Raw genomic sequence first — 25,392 nt, forward strand, 5'->3', positions numbered from 1 at the left:
CATCAGCGAGCAATATTTTTAAGAACATTTCCTATTGTTTAAATTAATTTTTAATAAATCAGGGAACTGCAAAACTTCTCTGTGACCTTGACTAAAAATAACACACTTCAGATACCTAATATAGAGGAAGCAGTTCCCAGCAGCCTCGAGAGTATAAATTGTTGGCCTAGACTAATAATCATGTAATAATCACATCTATAAAGAATTTGTAATTTGTTTTTACAGAAAATATGCAAACAACATCCTTTCCCCAACTGTGTAATAGTAATAATTCATTTATCAGTAGCTTGATAATAACTGGCTGTCTGTATTCTAGCTTGTACTACCAAGAAATTTCAGTTTCCTGTGCTAGTCCTAGAGAAGTATAGTGGAAAGAAGAATTAGACATACATCTTGTATGCCTGAATGTCAGTTACTTACAATACTTTCATTGAAGCAGCTGAACAAATTGCTTGTGGTTTTTATTTGCACATATAGCCCAGTTACAAATGTGTTCAACTGGTTGTTAAACAGTTAACAGGAGAGAAATGTATTGGTTTAAAACTTGTTTATTTCATTCTTAGTAGATTTACTTTTCTAATAGCAGTAATAAGCAAGAAGATCCTATAGAGTGAAAACATACTATTCATAATGGCATTGCTTTTTCTAAAACCTAGTTGCAATAGCCTTGGTGGTATTTACTTAATATTTACATTGAATACCGTCAAAGACATGAGATCTAATGTTCTAGGAATTTTACAAATATATAATAAACAATAGTGCCTGCTTGAGACTCTTGGATGATCTATTTAATCTAATCGTTATTTGTTCATATTCCTTATTTATTACAAATCACCTTATGTTTGATATCTTTTATATTTTGACAGTCTTTCTTCACATCAGGAATATACAGACCTAAGGCTTCAGCTTTTCCTTTTTATAAAAAAAAAAACCAAAAAAAAACCCACAAAAACCAAAAAAAACAAAGCATGATCCCTTTAGGTGGTTTTGGGCTTCATAAAGAAGCCCAAAGAGAACAGGGGAATTGCACACTATTTGTCAGATGGGTTATTGTAGAAATCATAATAGTAACTATACAGCTCCTAAAGACTCATCTCTGTAATCAGAAACCCTGGTAGAAAAAAATCTGGCTGCTTTCTGGTGTGTTCTCAGAGCTCCTATGGCACAAGATAACAATAGATAATTTGCTTTCAGAATTAATGGTAATATTTATTTTTTATATTTTTAGCAATCCTAATGGATTCTACATATCTAGAAATGATGGGGTTTGTACCTTATATTACACAGCATATTTCCAAAAATAAAGAAAAAAATAAACTGTAAAAAAACAGAAATAAAAAAAAAAAGCATTCAAGAATCCATAGTCCTCTCCTAATAGCAATTTTAACTCCTTTGGTGAAAGTCGAGTCTTAGAAACAAAAACATTGACTTTGGTAAAGAATTTTGAGCACAGCTCTTACACTGTGTTGACCCCTCTAGGCTAAATTTGAAATTAATAGAAGTTGAATAGTTGCTGGAAATCTCTCTTTCTTAAGTAAAATTTTTGTGAGGTAAAATGTTTCAAATTAAGAATTTTGATACATATCAAAACATAAATATGTAGAGCACAAGAAGCAATGATCATTGACCAATAATCTAAATATAAAATGGTGGAATTGTGGTTACAGATACTTAATAAATTTAAATGAGCCTAAATAAGAATATAACCTCATTTTTTCCTAAGGATAAACTTATGTAGAATAGAAACAAAGAAGTAAACAGTTAATTAGCACTTATTTGGTAACGTTCGTGGTCTGGGGTTCTTTTCATAACTTGCCTACAGCCTAAGGTCCCCCTAATTATTAACACTCTCGAAGTCAGTAAAAAAACCCCAAAGCACAAAATCACGGTGTCAGTAAAGGCTAACATAGGTTTGTGCTCTTTTATTTTTTTTACAGAGCTTGAATACAAGCAAGAATCTGAAAACTTTGGGCCAGTAATTGTGGGAGGGATTGTGAAAAAAAGAAACAGAAGAAAATGCAGAAAATGGAGAACAAAGGCATACAATTTCTTTTCTTCATCAGTTTGTTAGTTTTCCATTCCTTTTGTCAATGTACTAAAATGATGAGATAATTTCTATGCATATTTGCCATTAATTGACTAATAACCTTAAAATAAAGAGACTACTTAATATTAGATATAAGAAGAAATTTATGGAAGAAATGCAGTTATGTGATTACAATCAGGATGTCAGCTTGAAAACAGAAACCCTGCTGGACTTTCAGTTTTATTGCTACTATGTCATATAATTCACGGATGCAGAAATACCACATAACATAGGGATTGCATCCAAAGATAGGGAAGGAGCAGTAGGAATAGATTAACTCATAAGAAAACAAATCTAGTTTCCATAAAAAGACCTTAATTAAAACAAAAGGGTAGGGATGAGGAAAGAAAGGAAATACAGAACTCATGGAAAGAGATTGCTTTTTCTGGCTCTATTTTTAGCAATTTTTGTGGGTGACAATTACTTTGGAAAAAGAGCTTCTCTCATGCATCTTTTTTCCAATATTGAATATGGTATAGTGTGTGTGTCAGTATAAATATCTACATGGCTAATACTGAATTATTTTTATCATAGCTTCATTCAGTACATACATTAATTCCCATTTAAACTTTATCTGATCTTGTCTTTTAAAGCTAAATATCTCTAGAAAGGTAATAGAAAATAAGCTGTATTTTGTTTTCATTAGTTATAAACATAATTTGCCAATTTAAATCTACCTGGGGCTGGTTATTCTGTGACACTTAAGGTCATAAAAGCATATGTGATTATCCAATCTCCTCTTGGGTAAAGAAACAAGTGTACTCCCTCCGATATGTCCGAGGATATAATGAAGTAACAGAAGATCCAGTCTATCCCATATTTCTTTGATGGTATGACATCCTCCTGACCTAGGCCTGGGTTTAAGGACTACACATGATTTGCAGTTTTCATGTCTTCTGAAATTGTATATTTTGGTATTATAGCTATACTGATTACAACTGACGATATTAAGAAAGCATATTCTATCTGCTTACATTATTATGGTTTCTTAGTATCAGAGACCATGGAAGCTAAGAATACTTCCCAGCAGAAACAGACAAGAGAGGTTTTGATGCAGGTTCATCTTTTGTCATGGTTTAACCCCAGACAGCAATTAAGCGTCACCCAGCCACTCACTCATTCCCTCAGAGTGGGACAGGTGAAAAATCAGAAGAGTAGATGTGAGAAAACTCGTGGGTTGAGATAAAGGCAGTTTAATAGGTAATGCAAAAGCCATGCATGCAAGCAAATCAAGGAATGCATTCACCAGTTGCCATGGGCAGGCAGGTGTTCAGTCATCTCCAGGAAAGCAGGTCTCCATCATGTATAACTGTTGCTTGGGAAGACAAACACCACCACTCCCAGCATCCCCTTTCCTTCTTCTTCCCCAGATTTTTATGCTAAGCATGGTACCATATGGCTTGGGATATCCTCTGGGTCAGCGAGGGTCAGCTGTCCTGGCTGACTCCTTGTGCATCCATGCACCCCATCCTGCTCACTGGTGGGGTGTGGTGAGAGGCAGGAAAGACCTAGGCTCTGCGTAAGCACTGCTCAGCAGGAACTGAAATGTCCCTCAGTTATCAGCACTGTTCCCAGCACAAATCCAAAACAGAGTCGCAGTACTATGAAGAGAATCCCAGCCAAAACCAGCACATATTTAGAACCAATACAGGCTGCAGATGTGATAAACTACAGTAGCATTTCATAAACCCCATTCTTAGTTTTTTAGGTAGGGTAGTTTCATTTCACATCCTGAAATAACAGATGAAATACTTTGCTCCATATCCATTTCTATTTAAATTTATGTGGCTGTGCTTTTTTGTTTAATTTGTTTTAGAGCCTTTGGAGATCTTTCTGAAAATCAGTTAAAGTTGTCATAACTTTTTATACAGCACTGCTTTTGATTCTAGCCCTGTCTCATTTTTATTCCATGGTATTCTCCTGTCCTCTCTATCTCTCTTGCTGCTTTTTTTTAATGTTGTTGTTTTTACTCTAGCTGTTTTGCTTTCTGATTCATTATTCAAAGTAATTTTTATTTTTTCTCCATATGATGAAGAATCACAGGCATGATTTACATGATATTTGCATTCTACAAATACAGACGTTTATTCCAAACTGTGGGCAGAAGCCCTTGAGTAATGTGGTTCAAGAGTATCTGCTGAACCCCTGAAGTTTCAGCAGAACCCCTGAAGTTTCAGCAGAACATTTAAAATGTTGTTTAAGGTTAAAAAGACTGCCTGTAGTGTAGAAAAGATAAGCAAGAAGACCATTCTGAATTTGCTGTGAGGAGAAAGCACAGTGGAACAAAATAAAGTCCCTTAATAGCAAAACCTTGTTAAAATAAAAAAGGCTTGAAACTGGGGGTGTATTTATTATGGCATGTGTTGCAGAAGCTCAACACTTAGACATTTTTACTCATGATCTCTTGAATGACTGTGAAATATATCAAATACTGCATATATATAGTATAGACAAACAGATATACAGACGTGAAATGTCTTGAGCAACTGGAGCTGTTTAAAATTATACCCCTGAATTTGTTGCACTTATATGGACAAGATTTTCAGAAGTGGTGAGTAATCTTGAGTGCCTACTTTCTCGTGTTGCAAAAGGACCTGTGCTAAGCCTCTGCTGGAGATTAGTGTCATCCCTATGTTCCCAGCTGGCCATCAAAAATGGAAGCATACTTAATTGGTAAAAACTGATAATTTTGCGTTAAAGGAATTCTGATAGAGAACATTCTCATCCTTCTCACATAGGGGATTCTGACGCAGAAAGGTCAAAAAGATAAGGGGTTTGTTTCATAATAGGAGAACAAGACTAGTAAAAGGAATCATTAGCAGTATTAATTACTGCTCTTTCACTTTAGTAATGTCCATGCACTTGCTTGGCAGGATATGGGCAAAAAGTTTCCATTTAATAATATGTTATCAATGGGAGAAATGGACAAGAAGGTTCTGCAATACAGTCTTCACATGATTCCAGTGTAATTAATCTGAAAATGCAAGTGAGTTAATTGCAGAATGACTGCTAAATAACAGAACTCTTTTCATTAGATTGCATGGTAAGTCACATTTGTTAACTTGGGAATGATAAGCCCTTGGGAAAGTTATTAATTTGTTATTGAACACTGTCATTCCAGTCTCTGATGAGCTGAGGCAACAGAATATAGATGTTGAATGGTTAAAAATGTGAGATGGCAGGAATTGTCTGTGGTTCATAATGGAATCTGACAGAGACTATTAATACTTTCCTTTGCCACCATGCAGTCATTCTACTTCTATTCTGACATCCGTGAATGCAACATATTCCTCCAAAAAGGATGGCTTGCACACTAAGAAGTTAATAATAAGTTAATAATATCCTTAGACAAGGATTTAGGTTTTTTAATACTGAACGAAAAGAAACATTACAATCTTTTGTTAACGTCTTAGCTCTGTCTACTCTATGTGTTGAGGTCCTTGTATTTTATATGAACACTAAATGAAAACTAAATGAACAGAAATGCACCATTTTAACTTGTTGACTTAGTATTTTACAAGCTGAAGCGTGTATTATTAAACTAGATATACTTTTCCCTCACTGTAGTCAATGGCAATATTCCTGGTAGTGTGAGTCAGTGCAAGAATAGGCAAAAAAGCTGTTTTTGCTTGAATTAAAGAGGGCAGCAATAGATGATTTTTTTTCATAAAGTTGGAGCCTATTCAGAATATTTGTGCCTTTTTTTTTTTAATAAGAGAGCAACATGTAGTTGTTTTTTGCATGAAAAGTGCAGTAAAACTTGACTAAAATATTTTAATTAGTCACTAAGGGACTGTACTAATGCCTTCATCTGTTAGATTATAAGCAAAATGAAGGACTGTGTCAAGCAAGCTCAGTGCTCTGGAACGGAATGTATATCTCTAACAGGGTCTGTTCACTGCAATTAGGAAGCAACAGTTGTTTGAGACAGAAACTCTGTTAGTCTAGCCTAAAGGCCTTCTAGCAGAGACAATAGAAGGCTTCCTTTCAGAAATTAGATGGAGTTAGTAGTCCTTTGTGGTTTTCCACTTTCTCAGCAGATGGCCTGAAGGTCTCCAAAACCTAACACAGTAGAGTTAATTTACTCTCTGATTTCCTAACACAGATTTTTTTCAGATACCTTCTCAAAAACTACGTGAAAGCTGAGATACTCATTCAGCATCTTGGTACTACCTTGATTTTAAGGAAAAATGCTGGATATGTAACTGTGGGTGATGGATAGAAATAGCTAACGAAATGGATCCAGGAGTTAACACCCTGGTCCAGCTTAAGCCCTGGGAACAGTGAAGAAAATACCAGGTGCTTTTGCCCTTGTCCTGGGTTCAGCAGTAGCAGGCGTTTCTCTCCTTCTTAGTAGCTGAATGCAGCGCTGTGTTTTGACTTTCGGCCTGAGAACATTGCTGATAACAAAAATGTTTTAGTCTGACCAAGGACTTTCTGAGCCTCATGCTCTGCCAGGGAGGAGGGAAAGCCTGGAGGAAGCAGAGACAGAACACCTGACCCAAGATAGCCAAAGGGGCATTCCATACCACAGCACGCCATGCCCAGGATGTAATGGAGAGTTACCAGGAAGGGCTAGTGCACTGCGGGGTTGGACTAGGTATGAGTCAGTGCTCAGTTGGGAGGGGTGGGGTGAGTTATCGGTCAGCGGGTGGTAAGGTGCTGTATTTTCTTCCCTTGTTATTTCCTTTATCATTATTATTATTGGTGGTAGCAGCAGTGATTTGTGTTATACCTTAGTTACTAAACTGTTCTTATCTCAACCTGTGGGAGTTGCATTCTTTCTGATTCTCCTCTCTGTCCCTCCGAGAGTAGTGGGAGGGCAAGAAGAGGGGGGGGAGTGAGAGAGAGACTGCGTGATTTATGGCTGACTGGGTTTAAACCACGACAGCCCTGGACCGGCTTAAGCCTCGGGAATGTGAAGAAAACACCAGGTGTTAATGCCCTTCTGGGGCCTAAGCCTTGGGAACTGTAAAGAGAACAATGAAGGGTAAAGATCGGTTAGCCAAACAAAGCAGGCGGTTTGCAAGATAAAGCAGGATGTACATCCCAAAGACAGACCAAATAGTGTTAATATTTGTAACCCTTAGTAGTTTTGCTAAATCAGGATGATAAGGGAGTAAAAGTGTGGAAAGTTACTGCTTAGCACTTAGCAGACTATAAAAGGGATGCAAGACACGAAATAAAGGTCCTCAGATTTCACCGGAGCTGGAGTCCGTCTTTGATATGCCACATGTAACACCGATAAAAGAAATGTAATGGTTTCTGTCAGTAATGATCATAATGTTTTAAACACATGAAGTAGGCATTTGATGGAATCAGGTGCTTAAACCCAAAGCTGCAGTTTTGAATATTTTGCTCTATTAAAGTACTTATGTGAGGTTTGCAAAAGCATTAGATCTGTGAAATACTAAGGTTTTGAGTGACTTGCCAAATTTATATGTGGAGAATCAGTGCCAGAAGAAGCCCTGGATATACAGTTATCTTTAATATGAAGGACACAATGAACAAAACTCAGAAACAGCCTTGGACCAGAACACGGGTTTGACTCTTCCCATTACCAAAAACCCTGACTGTGTCCTCTTTTTTTTTTTTTTTTACTTATTAAGCCACTCCATTTCAGTCCATTTCTTGCCTGCTAACTTCAGAAAAATAGGCAGTATCACCACGCTCTTCTCACATAACCTGTTATTACATTATAGTCTAACTTACTTGTTACCACATTAGTTAGGTGCTTTGTATTCTTTTTGGAGCTGGCAGCTTGTAGCTTTGCAGCCCCCCGATAATGAAGAAATTGAAGATCCTATATACCTTTTTTTTTCCTCATTTCTCTACTATCCACTCCAATTATAAGAGTATGACTATTGCTTCAGACCAGAAGTTCACATTTTCTTCATAGGATCTGGCTATAGCTAGTTAATACCTACTGTTATTACAAAATCTAGTTTATACCTGGCTGGTTTGACTCATCTTTAATTAGCATCCCATTGTGAAGTGTGCATCATCCCAACTCCAAAGAGGCTGTTTTCATGAAAAGTTGAAAGTAATCATCCATTCCAACATGCTTCATAATTGTCAAGTGTTGTGTTTGTCATTTGATGTCAAAGAATGGCATAATGCTGAAAAGAGGCAAATAGCTATGTGATGATATACAGAAAGACCTGAAGAAAAAGAAATTGTTGTTACTTCAGGAAAATTACAAGCTATGCTACATTTTAATATTTCATTTTAACTGTAACTTATCTTGAATGTTTACACATTAATTACTGAAGTCATAGAATCATAGAATCACAGAATAGTTAGGGTTGGAAAGGACCTTAAGACCATCTAGTTCCAACCCCCCTGCCATGGGCAGGGACACCTCACACTAAACCATGTCACCCAAGGCTCTGTCCAACCTGGCCTTGAACACCGCCAGGGATGGAGCATTCACAGCATCTTTAGGCAACTTGTTCCAGTGCCTCACCACCCTAACAGTAAAGAACTTCCTTATATCCAACCTAACTTCCCCTATGTAAGTTTAAACCCATTTCCCCTTGTCCTGTCACTACAGTCCCTGATGAAGAGTCCCTCTCCAGCACCCTTGTAGGCCCCCTTCAGATACTGGAAGGTTGCTATGAGGTCTCCATGGACGTTGTTCAATCCTTGAAAGCTTATTTTGGAAATAATATTGAATAACATAAATTCTCAAAGAATTTTTTTCCTTTATAAGTTTACAAGTATTTTTATGATTTCTAATATTACTGTCCTTTGACATTGCCAGTAGTTTGGATTATCACACTTGTAAACAATTCAAAAGTTTATAATTTCTTTGATGTTTATTATGTTTTTGTAAATGTTCCCTTTCCAAATGTTTTTTGAAATTTCATAATGGCTTATTTACAATTGGGAACACTGTAATAGTGGGTTATTAAAAATATTTTTCAATATTCTGTGAGTTATTTTATGGAGTAATTTAGATTAATAGCAAAAATAATATTTTTCAATTATAGAATGAACTGTCACTGAACTACTGTTGCCATTGCCATCCAGACAACTTGATATATTTCACAGGTGAAAAGATGTATTCCTGATTTACAGAGAGGGAAATTGAGGCATGGGCTATGACTTACACTTGCAGAAGCCAACATCATAAATGAAGGGTCAGATGAGGAGCAAGTGGAATGTCTGTGGGTACGAATCAAGGGGCTGACTGGCACGGGTGATACAGTTGTGGGGGTCTATTACAGACCTCCTGATCAGGACAAAGGAGTTGATGAGGCTTTCTACAGGCAACTGGAAGTAGCCTCGCGACTACATGCCTTAGTCGTTGTGGGGGACTTTAACTACCCCGATATTTGCTGGAAGACTCACACAGCCAGTCATTCACAGTCTAGGAGGTTCCTCGAGTGCATTGATGATAATTTCTTAATGCAAATGGTGGACGTACCAACTAGGAGAGCAGCGCTGCTAGATTTAGTACTCGCCAACAAGGAGGGTTTGGTCGAAGTGGTGACGGTCAATGGCAGCCTTGGCTGCAGTGACCATGAGATGGTGGAGTTTAGGATCCTGTGTGGGAGGAATAGAATACCTAGCAAAGCCACAGTTCTGGATTTCCGAAGGGCCAACTTTGGCCTCTTCAGTCAACTGCTAAGGGAAGTCTCATGGGAAAGTGTACTAGGCGGTAAAGGGGCTCAAGATAGTTGGTTAGCATTCAAGGACCGCTTCTTCCAAGCTCAGGATCGGAGCGTCCCAATGAGTAGGAAGTCAAGTAAGGGATCTAGGAGACCGGCGTGGTTAAACAAGGAGCTGCTGGGCAAACTCAAGTGGAAAAGGAGAATCTATGGATTATGGAAGGAGGGGCTGGCCGCTTGGGAGGAATATAGGACAGTTGTTAGAGGATGTAGGGAGGCAATTAGGACAGCTAAGGCCTCCTTGGAACTCAATCTTGCTAGTCGGGTTAAAGACAATAGAAAGGGCTTCTTCAAATACATAGCAAATAAAACTAAAACAAGAGGCAATATAGGCCCACTGCTGAACGAAGTGGGTACCCTGGAGACAGAGGCTATAAAGAAGGCAGAGGTGCTGAATACCTTCTTTGCCTCTGTCTTTACTCCTGCAGACTCTCCCCGAGGGCCCCGGATTTCTATAGCCCCAGAAGGAGTCAGGACAAAGGAGGAGTTTGCTTTGGTAGATGAGGATTGGGTTAGGGATCAGCTATGCAAACTGGACATCTGTAAATCGATGGGTCCGGATGGAATGCACCCACGGGTGCTGAGGGAGCTGGCGGAGGTCATTGCTAGGCCACTTTCCATCATCTTTGGTAAGTCGTGGGAAACGGGCGAGGTGCCTGAGGATTGGCGGATGGCAAAGGTCACACCAATCTATAAGAAGGGCAAGAAGGAGGACCCGGGTAATTATAGACCGGTCAGCCTTACCTCCATCCCTGGAAAGATGATGGAACAACTTATTCTTGACTCCATCACTAGGCATATCAAGGATGAGGGGGTCATTAAGAACAGCCAACATGGTTTTATGAGGGGGAAGTCATGTATGACCAACCTTATAGCCTTCTATGAGGAAGTGACTAGGTGGAGGGATGATGGTAGAGCGGTAGATGTGGTTTTTCTTGATTTCAGTAAGGCATTTGATACTGTCTCCCACAGCATCCTCATAGATAAGCTAAGGAAGTGTGGGCTTGACGATCAAGTAGTGAGGTGGATCGAGAACTGGTTGAAAGGAAGAAGGCAGAGAGTTGTGGTCAATGGCGCAGAATCTAGCTGGAGGTCTGTGACTAGTGGAGTTCCTCAGGGGTCGGTGCTGGGACCGGTGCTGTTTAATATTTTCATCAATGACCTGGATGAGGGAACTGAGTGCACCCTCAGCAAGTTTGCTGATGACACAAAACTGGGAGGAGTGGCTGACACACCAGAGGACTGTGCTGCCATTCAGCGAGACCTGGACAGGCTGGAGAGTTGGGCGGGGAGAAACTTGATGAAATTTAACAAGGGCAAGTGTAGAGTCTTGCATCTGGGGAAGAACAACCCCATGTACCAGTACAGGTTGGGGGTTGACCTGCTGGAAAGTAGTGAACGGGAAAGGGACCTGGGGTCCTGGTGGATAGGAGGATGACCATGAGCCAGCAATGTGCTCTTGTGGCCAAGAAGGCAAATGGCATCTTAGGGTGCATTAGAAAGGGAGTGGTTAGTAGGTCAAGAGAGGTTCTCCTCCCCCTCTACTCAGCCTTGGTGAGGCCGCATCTGGAATATTGCGTCCAGTTCTGGGCCCCTCTGTTCAAGAAGGACAGGGAATTGCTTGAAGGAGTCCAGCGCAGAGCCACAAAGATGATTAAGGGAGTGGAACATCTCCCTTATGAGGAGAGGCTGAGGGAGCTGGGTCTCTTTAGCTTGCAAAAGAGGAGACTGAGGGGTGACCTCATCAATGTTTACAAATATGTGAAGGGTAGGTGTCAGGATGATGGAGCTAGGCTTTTTTCAGTGATATCCAGTGATAGGACAAGGGGCAATGGGTGTAAACTGGAACATAGGAAGTTCCACGTTAACATCAGGAAGAACTTCTTTACTGTAAGAGTGACAGAGCACTGGAACAGGTTGCCCAGGGGGGTTGTGGAGTCTCCTACACTGGAGATATTCAAGGCCCGCCTGGACAAGTTCCTGTGTGATGTACTGTAGGTTACCCTGCTCTTGCAGGGGGGTTGGACTAGATGATCTTTTTAGGTCCCTTCCAACCCTTGGGATTCTGTGATTCTGTGACTAAAACCTGTGTTCTTGTTCTGTTACTGGTACCCTGTCCACTTCATCATCCTGACAGAATTCAAACCATCTAATGGGATTCCAGTTGAAGTTGTGGACAGCATCTTATGCGTATGAGGCAGCACTGGGTCTGACCTCAGTATAAATAGGCAAAAGTGTTTATGGATAGGCCTGCATCTGGAGCTAAACTTAGAGACTTCAATCTAACATCCAGTTTTAGTGATAGGAAATACTAGAAACAGTCTCGCAGCTATGCCTCTTGGAAATGATCTGTCATTGATCTTCATTTCTGTTGTTATGTTTAAGACTTACAGCTTCAAACACATTTTTATGAATTTGTATAAATATTCACATTTGTACGAATGATCCATGCAAAATTCATCCTATGAAGGTGTTATTCTGGGGGACCTTTTCTGGTGCAGTAGGGAGGAACAAGGGCAGCATTACTTCTTGCTGAGAAGATAAAGGAAAATGGCTATCCTTTGAAATACATCTTGCTAGAGGAGACATGATTAGTGGGACAGATTTTGAATAAATTCTATGTGTCTGTAGGAGAAATATTCTTCTAATGGAAAATATGCATACCCAGGGAGAATATTCCAAGTATGTGCAGCCAGAGGAGTTACAGGGAGACAGAGGAAGGAGGAAATTACATGTAAAAGGATGAATGACATAAGATTACTTGGAGATGAGAAACAGACATACACAGTATTTTTCTTGGTATATCCTAGATATGCCCTGTGTTTTTCATTTTATTGGCTTAAGGGAGATGCATTTAACTTTTATTTCCAGAACAGAAATCATGGCACAGTAGAAGAATGCTCAGAGTAGGTAGCATGAAAAAAAGTGTCAGTGACTGAAGACATAATTTTCATATCAGATTGCATACATTTGTCAATACTAATGCTCGAATTCATTCAACCAGTTCAGCAAACCCCAAATCTTTGCCTTTCAGAAATTCTTCTTTGCTACATTCAGAAATGTAGCAAAAGGTTTTTTTTCAGAGACATTGTGAATGGCATGACAATAGATGATAGAAGAAGGTGACCTTCGTTGTCTTCGTTGTCTTCAGTGTCCTCTTCATAATCGGTAGTGATGGCCATTGCTCATGACACCAGGAAGTTGAAGACAGACTTATGACTGATCTAATTAAAAAAGATAACATTAAAGAGAATTTGTTTATAGAATTACCTAGCAAATAAAGATTGTGTTTAATAGTTGAAGGTAGACCAATGGAAATACTGCAAAGCCCTGAGGTCTCTGTATTGGTGGTACTTAGTGGAAATGAGGCATTACTTCATGTAGCTGTTGTTGTGCCCAGTGCATTCTTCTAGAATGCTAGTCCCCTTCAGTGATGCCACACATATATATCCATATATATATTTATGCATGCTGTGGGAGTACTCAAATACTTCAGATTTGAAAGGAAAGATCACATATGTTAACTGCTATTATTACTTTAATTATTACTAGCCACTCCTAGAAGCATTCATCACAGTTTGGGAACAAATGAGTAGAGAAGAAATCTGCAGAGGTTATGAGTGCCCAGCTTTGGAGTCTTCACAGTGGTTTTCTACTGTGATTTTTGAGTGTACAGGAAAACCTGAAGTAAATGGAACTGTTACAAGCTGAAACTTCGTACATCTAGAGGGAAATAAAAGAAAAAGAAAACAAAACAGGCATGCATAAAACAAGGGATAGATGTACTTTTTTAAAAGAACCCCACCCAGAACCCCAGCCACTCATTCAGCTTTTGGGTGAGTGTCTGTCACTCGGATGAAAAGGACTAAGCATTTCAGATCTGTGTTTCATGAGTATTAATGGCCACTGATGATGCAGGCTAACATGTGTGCATTCTTGTCCCCTGAAAAATGATCCAGAGTTAGGTGGCTCTTGGCCATACCATAATAGTTAAAAGTACAGTCCAAGTTCTTTCTCCATGTGCATGTAAGTAGCCAGTGTCTCTTCCTATTTGTGTCATCTGATTCTCACTCTCTCACTCATTTTCCTGATGTTTGGTGATTGCTTCTTCAGCTAGCATACTGGAAACAATGTCAGGCATTTTTCTAACGCCTAACATGGTAAACTTTGCAGAATTATCAGAACATAACCACTGAATAATAATAATGATTATGTGAAGTTTGAAATAGTCGTAAAACTTTTTGATCTCTTACTAAAAAAGACACAACTGTAAACGTATTTTTCAAGTTGCTCTGCAGATTGCTGGAGAACATTTGACTTAAGCAGTAAAATGGATCAGAATAACATTTCTTCAAACACAGGTATGTAGTTTCCATTGAGGTACTTTGCCAGCTGACAGACAACAGAAATTTAGTGACTTCAATAATGCTATCTTTTAGCATTAGTCTCTCTTAGCTGTACAACGTAGGTTAGGTACGTGAAAACCCAAACCAGCTGCTCACCTGACTTCCCAGGCTCTTTTTCATGCTATGGAAAAGTAAACAGAGTAGCTAGGTTTATCTTAAATGAATTAATAAAAATGTCTACGTGGCTCATATAATCACAGAATCCACATCTTCTCTGGCAACCTGTGACAGTACCTCACCACCCTCACAGTGAAGGATTTCTTCCTAATGACTAATCTCAATCTCCCCCCTGTCAGTTTAAAGCCATTCACCCTCGTCCTATCCCCACATGCCCTTGTAAAAAGTCCTTCTCCAGATTTCTTGTAGACCCTTTTATGTATTGGAAGACTGTTTTAAGGTCTGCCTGGAGCACTCTTTTCTCCAGGCTGAACAAGCCCAGCTCTCTCAGCCTGTCTCCAGAGCAGAGCTGCTCCAGCCCTTGGAGCATATTCATGGCACCCTGTAGACTCCCTCCAACAGGTCCATGTCCCTCTTGTGTTGAGGGCCCTACAGCTGGATGAAGGAGTGTGTGTGTGTGTGGGGGGCGGTGTGTCTCAGCAGAGCAGAGTAGAGCATGAGAATCCCCTCCCTTGACCTGCTGGTCACACTGCTGGTGACGCAGCCCAGGACAAGGGTGTTTTCTGGGCTGCAAGCACACACTGCTGGGTCACGGTGAGCATCTCGACACCCAACACCCTCAAGACCTTCTCCTCAAGGCTGCTTTAAACCTGTTCTCCACCCATCTTGTAGCTGTGCTTGGGAACGCCCTAACCCAGGTGCAGGACCTTGCACTTGGCCTTCTGTTGAAACTGTTTCACAGGTTTCTTACCACAATATAACTGCAGCAAAATTGAAGTCAGTAGAATGAGAGTAGGGAAAGTTGGATAATAGTTCCCTTTCTGGGTAACTCCTTTTGACCATCAGTAAACTGATGAAGAATATGTTACATTGGAGAAAAAGAAGTCTTTGTGTCAGAGAAGATCTGTATTTTAGACATTGCATCAGAAGGGAAAAAACTGGGAAAAGAAAGCTCTTACACAGTTTTTCCAGCAGCTTCAAGGCTCTGAGAGTAGAGTGAAGGCTGTAAAGGCCCATCATAGAAGAATAAATGCCTCCTCCACCTGCTCTAGTCTGGGGGTTCTTTCTACGAATTCCCCAGAAGGGAGCATTGAGTTCTCCACTGACTCCCTGCAGAGCATCCCAGGCGTTATACTGCTTCTGAGCTGTCACATTTGGCATAGAAATGGTGTCAGTAGGAGGAAAGAGAACAAGAAGAGACTAAGAATATTTTTTTAGTCTCTTCAAATATATACCACTCCTTTGAGTTTGTTTGACACAAAACCCTGGACTACTGTGTGTTTCTGCTACTGTTCTACTGTCCTGTTCGTTTGGTAAACATATCTGGTTTCACAAATGTCAGGTGTGTGTGGCTATGTCCTGGGTTCAGCAGTAGCAGCCATTTTTCTCCTTCTTAGTAGCTGGTGCAGTGCTGTGTTTTTGGCTTTCAGCCTGGGAACAGCGCTGATAACACTGATGTTTTTAGTTGTTTCTCAGTAACGTTTACTCTGACCAAGGACTTTCTGAGTCTCATGCTCTGCCAGGGAGGAGGGGAAGCTGGGAGGAAACAGAGACAGGACACCTGACCCAAACTGACCAAAGGGTATTCCATACCACAGCACGTCATGTCCAGTATAGAAACTGGGGGCAGTTACCCAGAAGGGTGAGATCACTGCTTGGGTCAGGCTGGGTATCGGTTGGCACGTGGTGAGCGGTTGTATTCTCTTCCCTCATTATTTCCCTTATCATTATTATTATTGGTGGTGGCAGCAGTGATTTGTGTTATACCTTAGTTACTGGGCTGTTCTTATCTCAACCCGTGGGAGTTACATTCTTTCGCTTCTCCTCCCCATCCCTCTGGGAGCTGAGGGAGGAAGGTTGGGGGGGGGGGGGGAGTGAGGGAGTGGCTGAGTTGCCAACTGGGCTTAAACCACGACAATCTATTTGCAGGAAAAAAAAAGATTTACTTTAGAGAAGGTAGAAACTGGAAGTCTGGGCAAAATTCTAAAGTAAAAAAGCTATGCTGTCAGACTGAAGTGGTGATGGCAGATGCAGATGGGATTTGTGTGGCATTCTACAAAACTCAGCATTGCACATAGGTTTGAGTTGAATTGGCTTTTATCCCACTTACCTGCAGTGGATAAACAATATTTGATTTTACCCCTCAGTTAGCAACTTGGCAATTGTATGTCCTTTCATTGAGGAAAGACATAAAAACTCTACTTGCAGCCCTGATCTTCACAGAAATATACTTCTCTTAAGTCACACAATAAATGTGGTAACTTTTCTCTTGGAAACAAATTTTTGCCGTTAAGGAATTTGTGCATCTTTGAAATTCTATTTATGAGCAGGACTAGGTCGTAATGATTTAATTGATGGTTGAGCATGCGGACAAACTGTGCATACAAGATCTTTCCGATAATTACATCTTTTCATGGTGTGACAGGTTTTTGTAATTTAGATCTTAGGCAGTAATTACAACCTGGATGCTATCTTAGGCACAGTCTACATCACATCCATGGCACTTAGTTTGAAATTCAAAACAGACAAAACCACTGTTGGAGCACTTAAAGCAGAAAGATGAATTAAAGTCACTTTTAAGGTAATGTGGCATCATGCATAGATACATGAATTGCTACAGAAGCACTGTATAATTCTAATAATCTCTATCTGGGTTCACTGTCATGGAGCATGACTGTGGTTTTGGTGGGACTATGTTTTTTTAAGCTTTATGTTGAATCTTTTGGGTCCAAAAGCTCAGGTTTCAGTTGAAGACTGTGTTGCATAAAAATCACTGTGTGCTGGTATTTGAGGGCTTGGAAGAGTCAGGGTAAACTCGTGATAAAAATTGAGGCTTGTTAACGCATTGTGAAAGCTATTCCTGTAATAGTATGTTAGACATGAGATGTGAGTAAAAGTTTGATTTCCTACAGGAAACTAATTTAGGAGAGAAGGGCAGTGGTGGCTGTAAGCTGGTTTGATATTTCCCACGTCATACATGAGCTACAGTTTTGTCTAAAGCAAAACAGACTTAGCCTGCCTGACTTGGGTTTCCCTAGTTCTGTTTTCCATGGCTGACTATGTACTTGGGTGTTTCTCTGATATACGTATGGAGTGCTCTTTTTGTATGGCATATGAGCATGCATACTGTACACATACCATTTCCATGCATGTTTTCAAGAATTGATTCAGAAGGATATACCTAAAAGGATGTATGATAGGTTCTTGACAGAACAGAAAATGAGCTAATTCTTTTATTTCTGCAAGTAGCTAGCAATCGTTTGTACTAAATGCACGATGTTTTGTGTTCCTCACAGGTTGAAGATCTGACTTGTCTTACCCCCCAAAATGTGATTTTTACTCAAGAATCCCAAACAAATAATGATTTAGAGATTTCATGGGTTTTTTTCTTGCTTTTTCTCATGTAATTATCCTTTTTGAAACAGTTCATAAGAAGGTACAGCATGTGGCAAAGGGTAAAGGAAATTAATATAGAGCAGTAAATACAAACCTCTTTAAGGCCAGTAGTATTAGAAGATTGCTGTGCATTTGGTTTAAATGAAACTTCCAGAAGGTATTTATTAATTAACTGTTGTTATTTGGGCAGTTGGATAGCATAAGTATGTCAGTTCACCTGAATCCTATGGCAGCTAACACCTTTTCTAAATACAGTTCTCTTGCCTGTGCATTTGCTCTCTGTGCTCCTGAACATTACTTTGGACAAGTGTCAGAATGCTCTGACATTTCAAGCTATGTCATGGCCTGAAATATTTTGTAAATGTACTTTTTTAAAATTCATATTATCGACAAATGTTTGATGTCCTTAGGAGCAGATATGAGTAGCTATTGATTTTATGATTTGCTATCACCTTCAATTTTGCAGCATTCATCAGAAGTGTTTCAGGCATGGCTGTTACTAACTAATTAAATTGCAATCTGGCAATTTATTCTACCATGTTATGACATTCAGTAGCAGCCCTTATGTCCCTACACTTTTGGTCTATTATGTGAAGACAAAATACAATATTTCTAATGAAAATGTTATTTCTGAGAGTTAATAGCAGACAACACGTGAGTAAAGGCTGAAACAGCTCATTACCGGCCTTGGCTGGTGGACCTGGTCTTACTGGGAAAATTGCAGGAGAAATCAATGTGTTGGGGGAAAGTTTTCTCGTATATGAAGAATGAAAATGACTGAAGTAATCTGTCCAGTAAAAGTCACTGAGGGAAAGGTGATGAGGGAAGAGAAGGCAGCTATCAGAAGTTGAAAAAAACCCACAGTAAAACCAGTGGACAATTTAAATGAAAATTTGTTAGGCAGACACATAGATGCAACTTAGATGTAAGTTCTACTTGCAATAGAATTTCAAAGGCAAAGTGTCTTAGATCTTGTTTGAAAAGCTCCAGAACTTTTGAAGGTTTAGCTGAAATGCGCTAATCTGCCTTAGCAAGGTGATAGCAGAAAAGGGAGAGGGAGAGAATGTCACCCCAAGTCTCAGACTGAAGGAAACAAAAAAGTGGTTCAGCAGAGCCACGCCTAAAGATGCTCCTGATGAAAGGAAGGAATTTCTTTTCTTGAGTGAGCTTGTTTGACAGTGTTTGGAACAATTAATTTTGATTTAATGTGGATCTAAACTAAGAGTAGGAGGAAACAATTTCCTGCTCTTTCTTACCAAGAGGAGATTCAGCTCCAGTGCCATACTGAGAGTTCCTCTTGTTTCAATCCACTTCTTTAACTTTTCAAGTAGTTCAAGTAGTATAGAAAAAGAAGTCTTGAAACATTTACAAACAGCTGGATAAAAAGGCAAGAAATGCATTAATGTTTGTTCCCAGTTTCTGTTGCTAGCACTGTGTGGTACTGGAATGGGTATAATCACCCTCCCATGTCTACAGTAGGTTTCTGCTACCTTTGAGGCATAGCACCACTTAAGGAAGTCTTTTACCATTCATGATGGCCTAAACTTATTTTATTAACTGACCAAAAATATACAATTTTGTTTTTCTGAGTAAGGCTTATTAACATTTCTCACAATTAAAAATGATTCTTTAATATTAAAGCTGCTCTTTTTAGTGTCTTTGAACCAGACTGCAGAGGCTCATCTTACATTATGGAAATTTACAGCTTTTCCTACTTGAGCTTGTATTGGAACATAAATTCACTAATGGTTATTTGCAAATTATTAAGTGGTTTCAGGCCATGACCTTCTGGATGGTGTGGTTAATTAATTTGGAAATGATATAGCCAGTAAATTATTTGGTGGTATTTAAATGGCAATATTAGAATACTGATCAGGGTTATAAAAACGGTGACTTGAAATACTTTGCTTTTGTCACTACTGAGGGGCAATGTTGGGTCTCAGTTATGAGTGTTGGAACTTCCTATTTGCACAACCCATGTAGGGGAAGAATTCAACCCTGACCAATCTACTGTTTCAAGAAAACAAGGTGGTTTCTTATTTTGCTTAGAATTTATACAAGGCTTATAAAAACCTTCATGTTGCTTACATAGAGAACACTCTGTCAGGATGCACCATGACAAATTTTGTTGCATACCCTCACCAGGCATTCCCCTGTGGAAAGTCACAGTCAGCTGCTAGGAAAGCTTATTATTAACAAGGTGTCTCCCTTAATTTTCATCTCACTGGATACTGGCTGTGCAGGATCACTAAGCTTCTCAGGTTTAGCATTATGTGAGATGCATTATTTGATATTGATCAGGCTTTTTCAGTGAGGATTCTCAACCTTTGGCTTTTCACTTTCAGTTCATTATCAGGCTGTTGAAATCAGTTGTTCAGCTGTTCCAGTTTTACTGGAGTTTTGTTTCAAGTCTGTAGGCTATGTATAAAGACATACAGGGTGATTATGCAGGAAAAATGTCTTGAAAGGAGACATATATGGACCTCTTTTGACAGAGGAAAGGGTATTGCTTGCTTTTTAACAAAGAAATGGAAACATGCAAAACTATTTTTGAAATACATTAAAAACGGTTTTGAAGTTCATACGTCCCCTCTGCTGTAGGAGTGTTATAGCTACTCTTATAGTAGCTTACGGGACAGAGTGGGATAATTAGCACTACATTCCTTGCCAGGGATGAAATGCTTATACATGTATCCTTCGTTAATCTTCCACCTCTCTTGTTATCTAGCATGCCAGCTGTCTGGAGCACCATGCACAGGTATCTGTTTGTAATGCAGAAAAATAGGAATCTATGTAGGACCTGAAGGTGCTACCATTATTAAGGATAACATCGACTTCAGAAGTACGGCCTGTTCTTGTTTCTTTTCCATGTGTCTGCAATATCAAATAGTTCCAAGAAATGAACAGAACTATATTCAATTCTTAGTTGCATGAAATTACTTTGTGCCAAATTTTGTATGTCAGCTGCCCTTTATTAATGTGCTAGCCTGTATCTTCCAGCTGACAAGAGACTGATTATATCCCTAAAGAGACAATCTTAATCAGACGTCACACACATTTAGAACCCTTGCTGACAGATATGTAATTTCAGTTGGTGTGAAAAAAAGACAAGAAAAAAGGACAAGCATATCACATTTCTGGGTGCGGTTTGTGTGGTTAGACCAGATACATCTGTGCTCTCTTTTCCATTTGTTTCTGGGCTCTGCCAGGGGACCACTGGGATTTTCCCCGAGCTACATGTCAGGTGTTGACAGGAGGATTGCTAATTTTGCTAGCCTGCCATGCTAAATACTAATTTTGGTAATTTAACACACTGTCACTTGGTAGAAGGACTTCTGTAGCATCTTGATTTTCTTAAGTATATATGAGATTCATGTTTGGTATCTTTAAAAATCATTCTGTAATGATGATTGTGGCTTTGGGATGAAACAAGAGGAGATTTCAGTACCCAACCCCCCCCAATTATGTTTAAGTGCTGTCAAGTAACTGTCATGCTAACGGCTTTGTCTCTCTGGTCTCATTTATTTTATCAAAACACAACATCTATGGAGAAAAAACTGAGTTAAAACAATTCCAAAGTGTTTGCTGGCTTTCTGACTAATCACTTGAACTTTAATATTTTAATTAAAAAATAGTAATAAATTACAATTGCACAATTTCTCACAGAGTTTTTATTTAGATCAAAACTTATTTGTTCAGACTAGATTTATATAAATAAATCACGGTACATTTTTACTTGTGTTTAGAAGATTGTAATACATATTATAAAATTAAGAAATTTTTTGTCCCTCAAACCATCACTGCAAAAGGAATCATGCATTATTTCTACTAAATGAACAAAATGCTCACCTAATTGAGAGAGCCTTGATACAGGTATGGCTCTACTCTCCAAAATTAGACATGAAACATAGAGATAGCAGTTCTATTTATTGGACAAGAAATCATAAAGTATACTACAATGTACATGTGTTATAGAAAACAAAAGTATACCAAAACAACACACCTCTCTTCACACACCTTTGCAATGGGTATTAAAAATGACAGCTGGCCAGCATGCAACTGAGTAAAACATTCCGGTTTTACAATGTCTACATTGAGCAAAAGGAGGAACTAAAAAACGCAGACAAAACAAACAAACAAACAAACACCCCAGATGCTTACAAGTCCTCATGTCAGCTTCCCCTCTTTGCCATGTGTGCTGTGTTCAGTCATCAGTTGAGGTATGTCCTGATGATACCTTTCCTGAACAGTGTCCATCACTGCCATCCGGACTAGTGCACTTTATGGACCTTCAAGGAGATGAAGGTCCTTTCAGAGAACTGCAGGACCCTGGATAACTTGCAGCTGTAGTCCCTTGAGCAACCCACTGTATTACAAATTAACTCTAAAAGCAGCTCTTGAAACTACTCGGCCATGTGCAGTGCCCTTAGAAGATAATTCATACCTTGCACAGCTCAGTTCACATACTGTAAGGCTACCACTTCAGAACAGAATTAGGGTTGCAAGCAAGGCCTTGCTCCAATTACAGCAAGATGATGCTGTTACGAAGTCTGTCCCGCTGCCATTTTTCCCAGCACAGAGGGCTTCTATTAAATTCTGCAGGACTGTGGATTACTTTCTCTACATGCTTTTTCTCTTCTAGATATGAAAATAATTGCTTTTTCACTTGATACTGAGATGTAATCATTTGACAATGCACTGTTCTGAAGTGAAGAAAGCATTTAATTTGATTACATTTCAGATCAAGTCACCTAGTCCATGATTTTTTCACTTTCCTGTTCAAACGAAATGCATTAACAGTAAAGTGATTTCAGATATTCCTAACTTTGTCAAACATTTTTCAACTGCATTTCTACTCCTCTTTCTCCCTTCCTGTTTACTGTTTTTTACATTTAAAGCAATAAGAGAGTTTGCAGCTATTTTTATTTTTTTAATGGCAAATAGGTCCCTTCAGTGCTCCAATGCTGCCGAGTGACAAACATGTAAATATCTCTCTTGTACCTCTAACTTTCAGTGCTCATGTTAATATAGCTACATATCATGTTTGGTGTTTAAAAACATGTGTGTGAAACCAAAACAAAAAGAAAAGAACCGAAACAACCAATACCCCCCTCCCCAACATCTATCCCCTCAAGCCAAGAGGGGTGGGCCTCTATTTTCATTCCTTTGCATTGCCTTTTACTGTTGTCTCACTTTGGATTGAACCAGCAGTTCCTCTACTGGTAGTTAAAGTTGACCTCTATATAACAAGGTTCTTACATGTACTGCTTTGGTGCTTTATGGATCCACTGGCATATAAAGCTGGTCTGCACTGATTGGTAGGAACAGTTTGAGCACTGGGGTTTGTATGCTACATATTTGCTTTCTGTTCCGGTAGCCCCTGCTTCCCCACGTTGAGATGCATGTGTGTTTGTCCACTGCCAGGATTATTTACAGAGAAAAAGTAAACAAAAGATAATAGAAATGCTTTTAATGTCTTGTGATTTCAGCGGAAACAGATAAAGAAATATTTGAGCACTCGACTGCAGAAGGGTTGTGCTATGAGTATTTTGGCATGGGAGTATCACACAATTGCCTATTATAGTGTGCATCAGTGTCGCTGTTTTTTCATTATAAAAAAATTCATTTCATCTGGCATGGTGGTTTCTTATGGAAAACTAAAAGTAACAGTGTAATAGCATGTTGTTAATGAGTGAAGTGGGATTAAAATCTTTGAGATGCATTTCTAAGGAATTTTCTGTGTCAGAATTATGATACTTGTCATAAAGCATAATTATGTATTTACAGGAAATAAGAAAACAAATGAAGGCTGCAGCTTAGAAATTATTCTTATGAGACTTCTACTAATTTACCTCTGAGATTCGTAGATCAGAAAAGAAAGAATAAAGAGTATTGGGATCATATTTTTCTCTGGCTTTCCAGGTGATTTTGTAGCAGCATATCCTCTGTTCTTGCAATGTACTGCAGTCCAAAGACAGTAGCGCTCTACTGTCCCAGCAGAACCATATCAGCAAAATATTTTGGGTCTAGGGAATAGCCTTGGTTAAGTGGGGTATAAAGGTGAAGAGTAAAGTACCCAAATATAGAAAATAGCTATTGTTTCATATATGAACTGCAATGAAAAGGCAGATGTTTTTCAAAAGCATGTGGCAATGCCACAGCCTGAGTGACAATTTGCAAGTCATGAGGCAGCAAGAATTAGAAGAATTTAATAAAAAATTAATTTTCTTCCTCACCCCTAAGCCTTTGTGGTTTGCCGGATGCTACTGTAAATGCTCACTGAACAGAGATTCTGATTTTCTAGAAGATCCTCATTGATAGTTATAAAACTAATTTTTCAGAATTTGGATCAAAACTTCAAATATTTTACTCAATCTGCGCATGCATATTTCTGTTGGGAAAATTGTAAATCCAAAATGCTTGGTGACCATTCAACTCATACAAGACATGAAGCAATGGGTATACACATCAGCTTACCCAAACTATGGGCTCCCTACCTGCTAAGTACGTATCAGGCAACTACGCTGGGATTGTATAACACACTCACACTTCGAGTTTGCATTTTTAAAATAAAATTTCTCATGTAAAAACTTCAATCAAATTCTCCCTACAAAAATTTGAAGGAAGAGAGAACTCCATGCATGGCTAAGTGGCAAAAATTTATCCCAGGGGCTCTTGTTCCAGGAAACAGATTTCATCATGTGAAAGAGTTCAGTGCTTGGATTATTTTTTTTAATGGTCAGAATTTGTTGGCGTTTACAATATACCATCATGTAAAATAGCTCTGTTAATCGTACTACAAATAATAGAGAAAGTCTTCACAGGCACTATATATTTGGAACAGCATTTTAAAATGACAGTGTGTGTGTGTGCACATGCCCGCACATGTGTGTGCTTGTTGGTATAACAGAGCATAGCCACCTGCAATATGTTTCCAAGTTTTTGCAGAGTCATGGACACAGTTAAGAAACATTGACTGGAAAATCACCTACAAAGGTTGAGGACTAACAGCTTCCTTGCTACACAGATGGTTACCTCCTTTCTAAAAGAACATACTGTCATTACAAATACCATATGTATCTTGTTCTCACCCAACAGAACTTTTTTCAGTTTTTCAGATTTGAAGGATTTCTGCAAAGAATCATATTAATGTATAGCTTTCCTGTAAGGTGAAAGGAGGCACCAAATGAGACTGAGAGCACAACTTGTCATAAAAAAATAAATATCAGTAATTCTTGAAAAAATATTTAGAAAGCTATCCATTCACAATACTGCACTCTTTTTTTTTTTTTTTTTTGCAAATCCAAGAACCATATTTATTTTTGCTTCCCCTATTTGTTGGTTTTCATTGCTATCATGCTGCTTGTAAAACCTGGGTTATTCTAATGAAGAGAAATTATGACTTCAATTTGGGTAATGCTTACGACCACACAAATAATCTATTCAGTAGCAATATTGTCAGCTGGAGAATTAATGCTATAAATGGATAACATTATGCTACTTGAAACCAATAGCTCTTCACACAGTAGAAGACTGAGGGTCCTATTCAGCAAATATTCAGGGTCCTATGGCTGTGGCCACAGAGGTTCCAGAAGCTCTCGCTGAGTCTAATCCTGATTCAGGAACCAAAATGATATGCTGTGTATATATTTCTCTGCACAGCCTGGATGCGCTGGACACCCTCCCCCACTTGATTCCTGGGAAGGAAAAAAAT

At 39.0% G+C, this 25,392-nt stretch overlaps 1 protein-coding gene across 3 annotated transcripts in view; it reads right to left on the reverse strand.

The window, feature by feature from the left end:
* Positions 1 to 12,592: 12,592 nt before the first annotated feature.
* The window catches only part of SYT9 (synaptotagmin 9), an 83,145-nt gene continuing 70,345 nt past the window's right edge, over positions 12,593 to 25,392 (reverse strand). The window contains exon 7 of one of the 3 annotated variants that reach the window (XM_065683195.1): positions 12,593 to 12,983. In XM_065683195.1, the coding sequence (XP_065539267.1) occupies positions 12,945 to 12,983 (39 nt within the window). In that variant the 3' untranslated portion in view covers positions 12,593 to 12,944. Of the gene's footprint in view, positions 12,984 to 21,331; positions 25,376 to 25,392 lie in introns of those variants that run through there. The other 2 variants (XM_065683194.1, XM_065683193.1) reach the window with 2 other exon arrangements.

The sequence above is a fragment of the Lathamus discolor genome, chromosome 6 (assembly GCF_037157495.1).
Source record: "Lathamus discolor isolate bLatDis1 chromosome 6, bLatDis1.hap1, whole genome shotgun sequence".
NCBI lineage: Eukaryota > Metazoa > Chordata > Aves > Psittaciformes > Psittacidae > Lathamus > Lathamus discolor.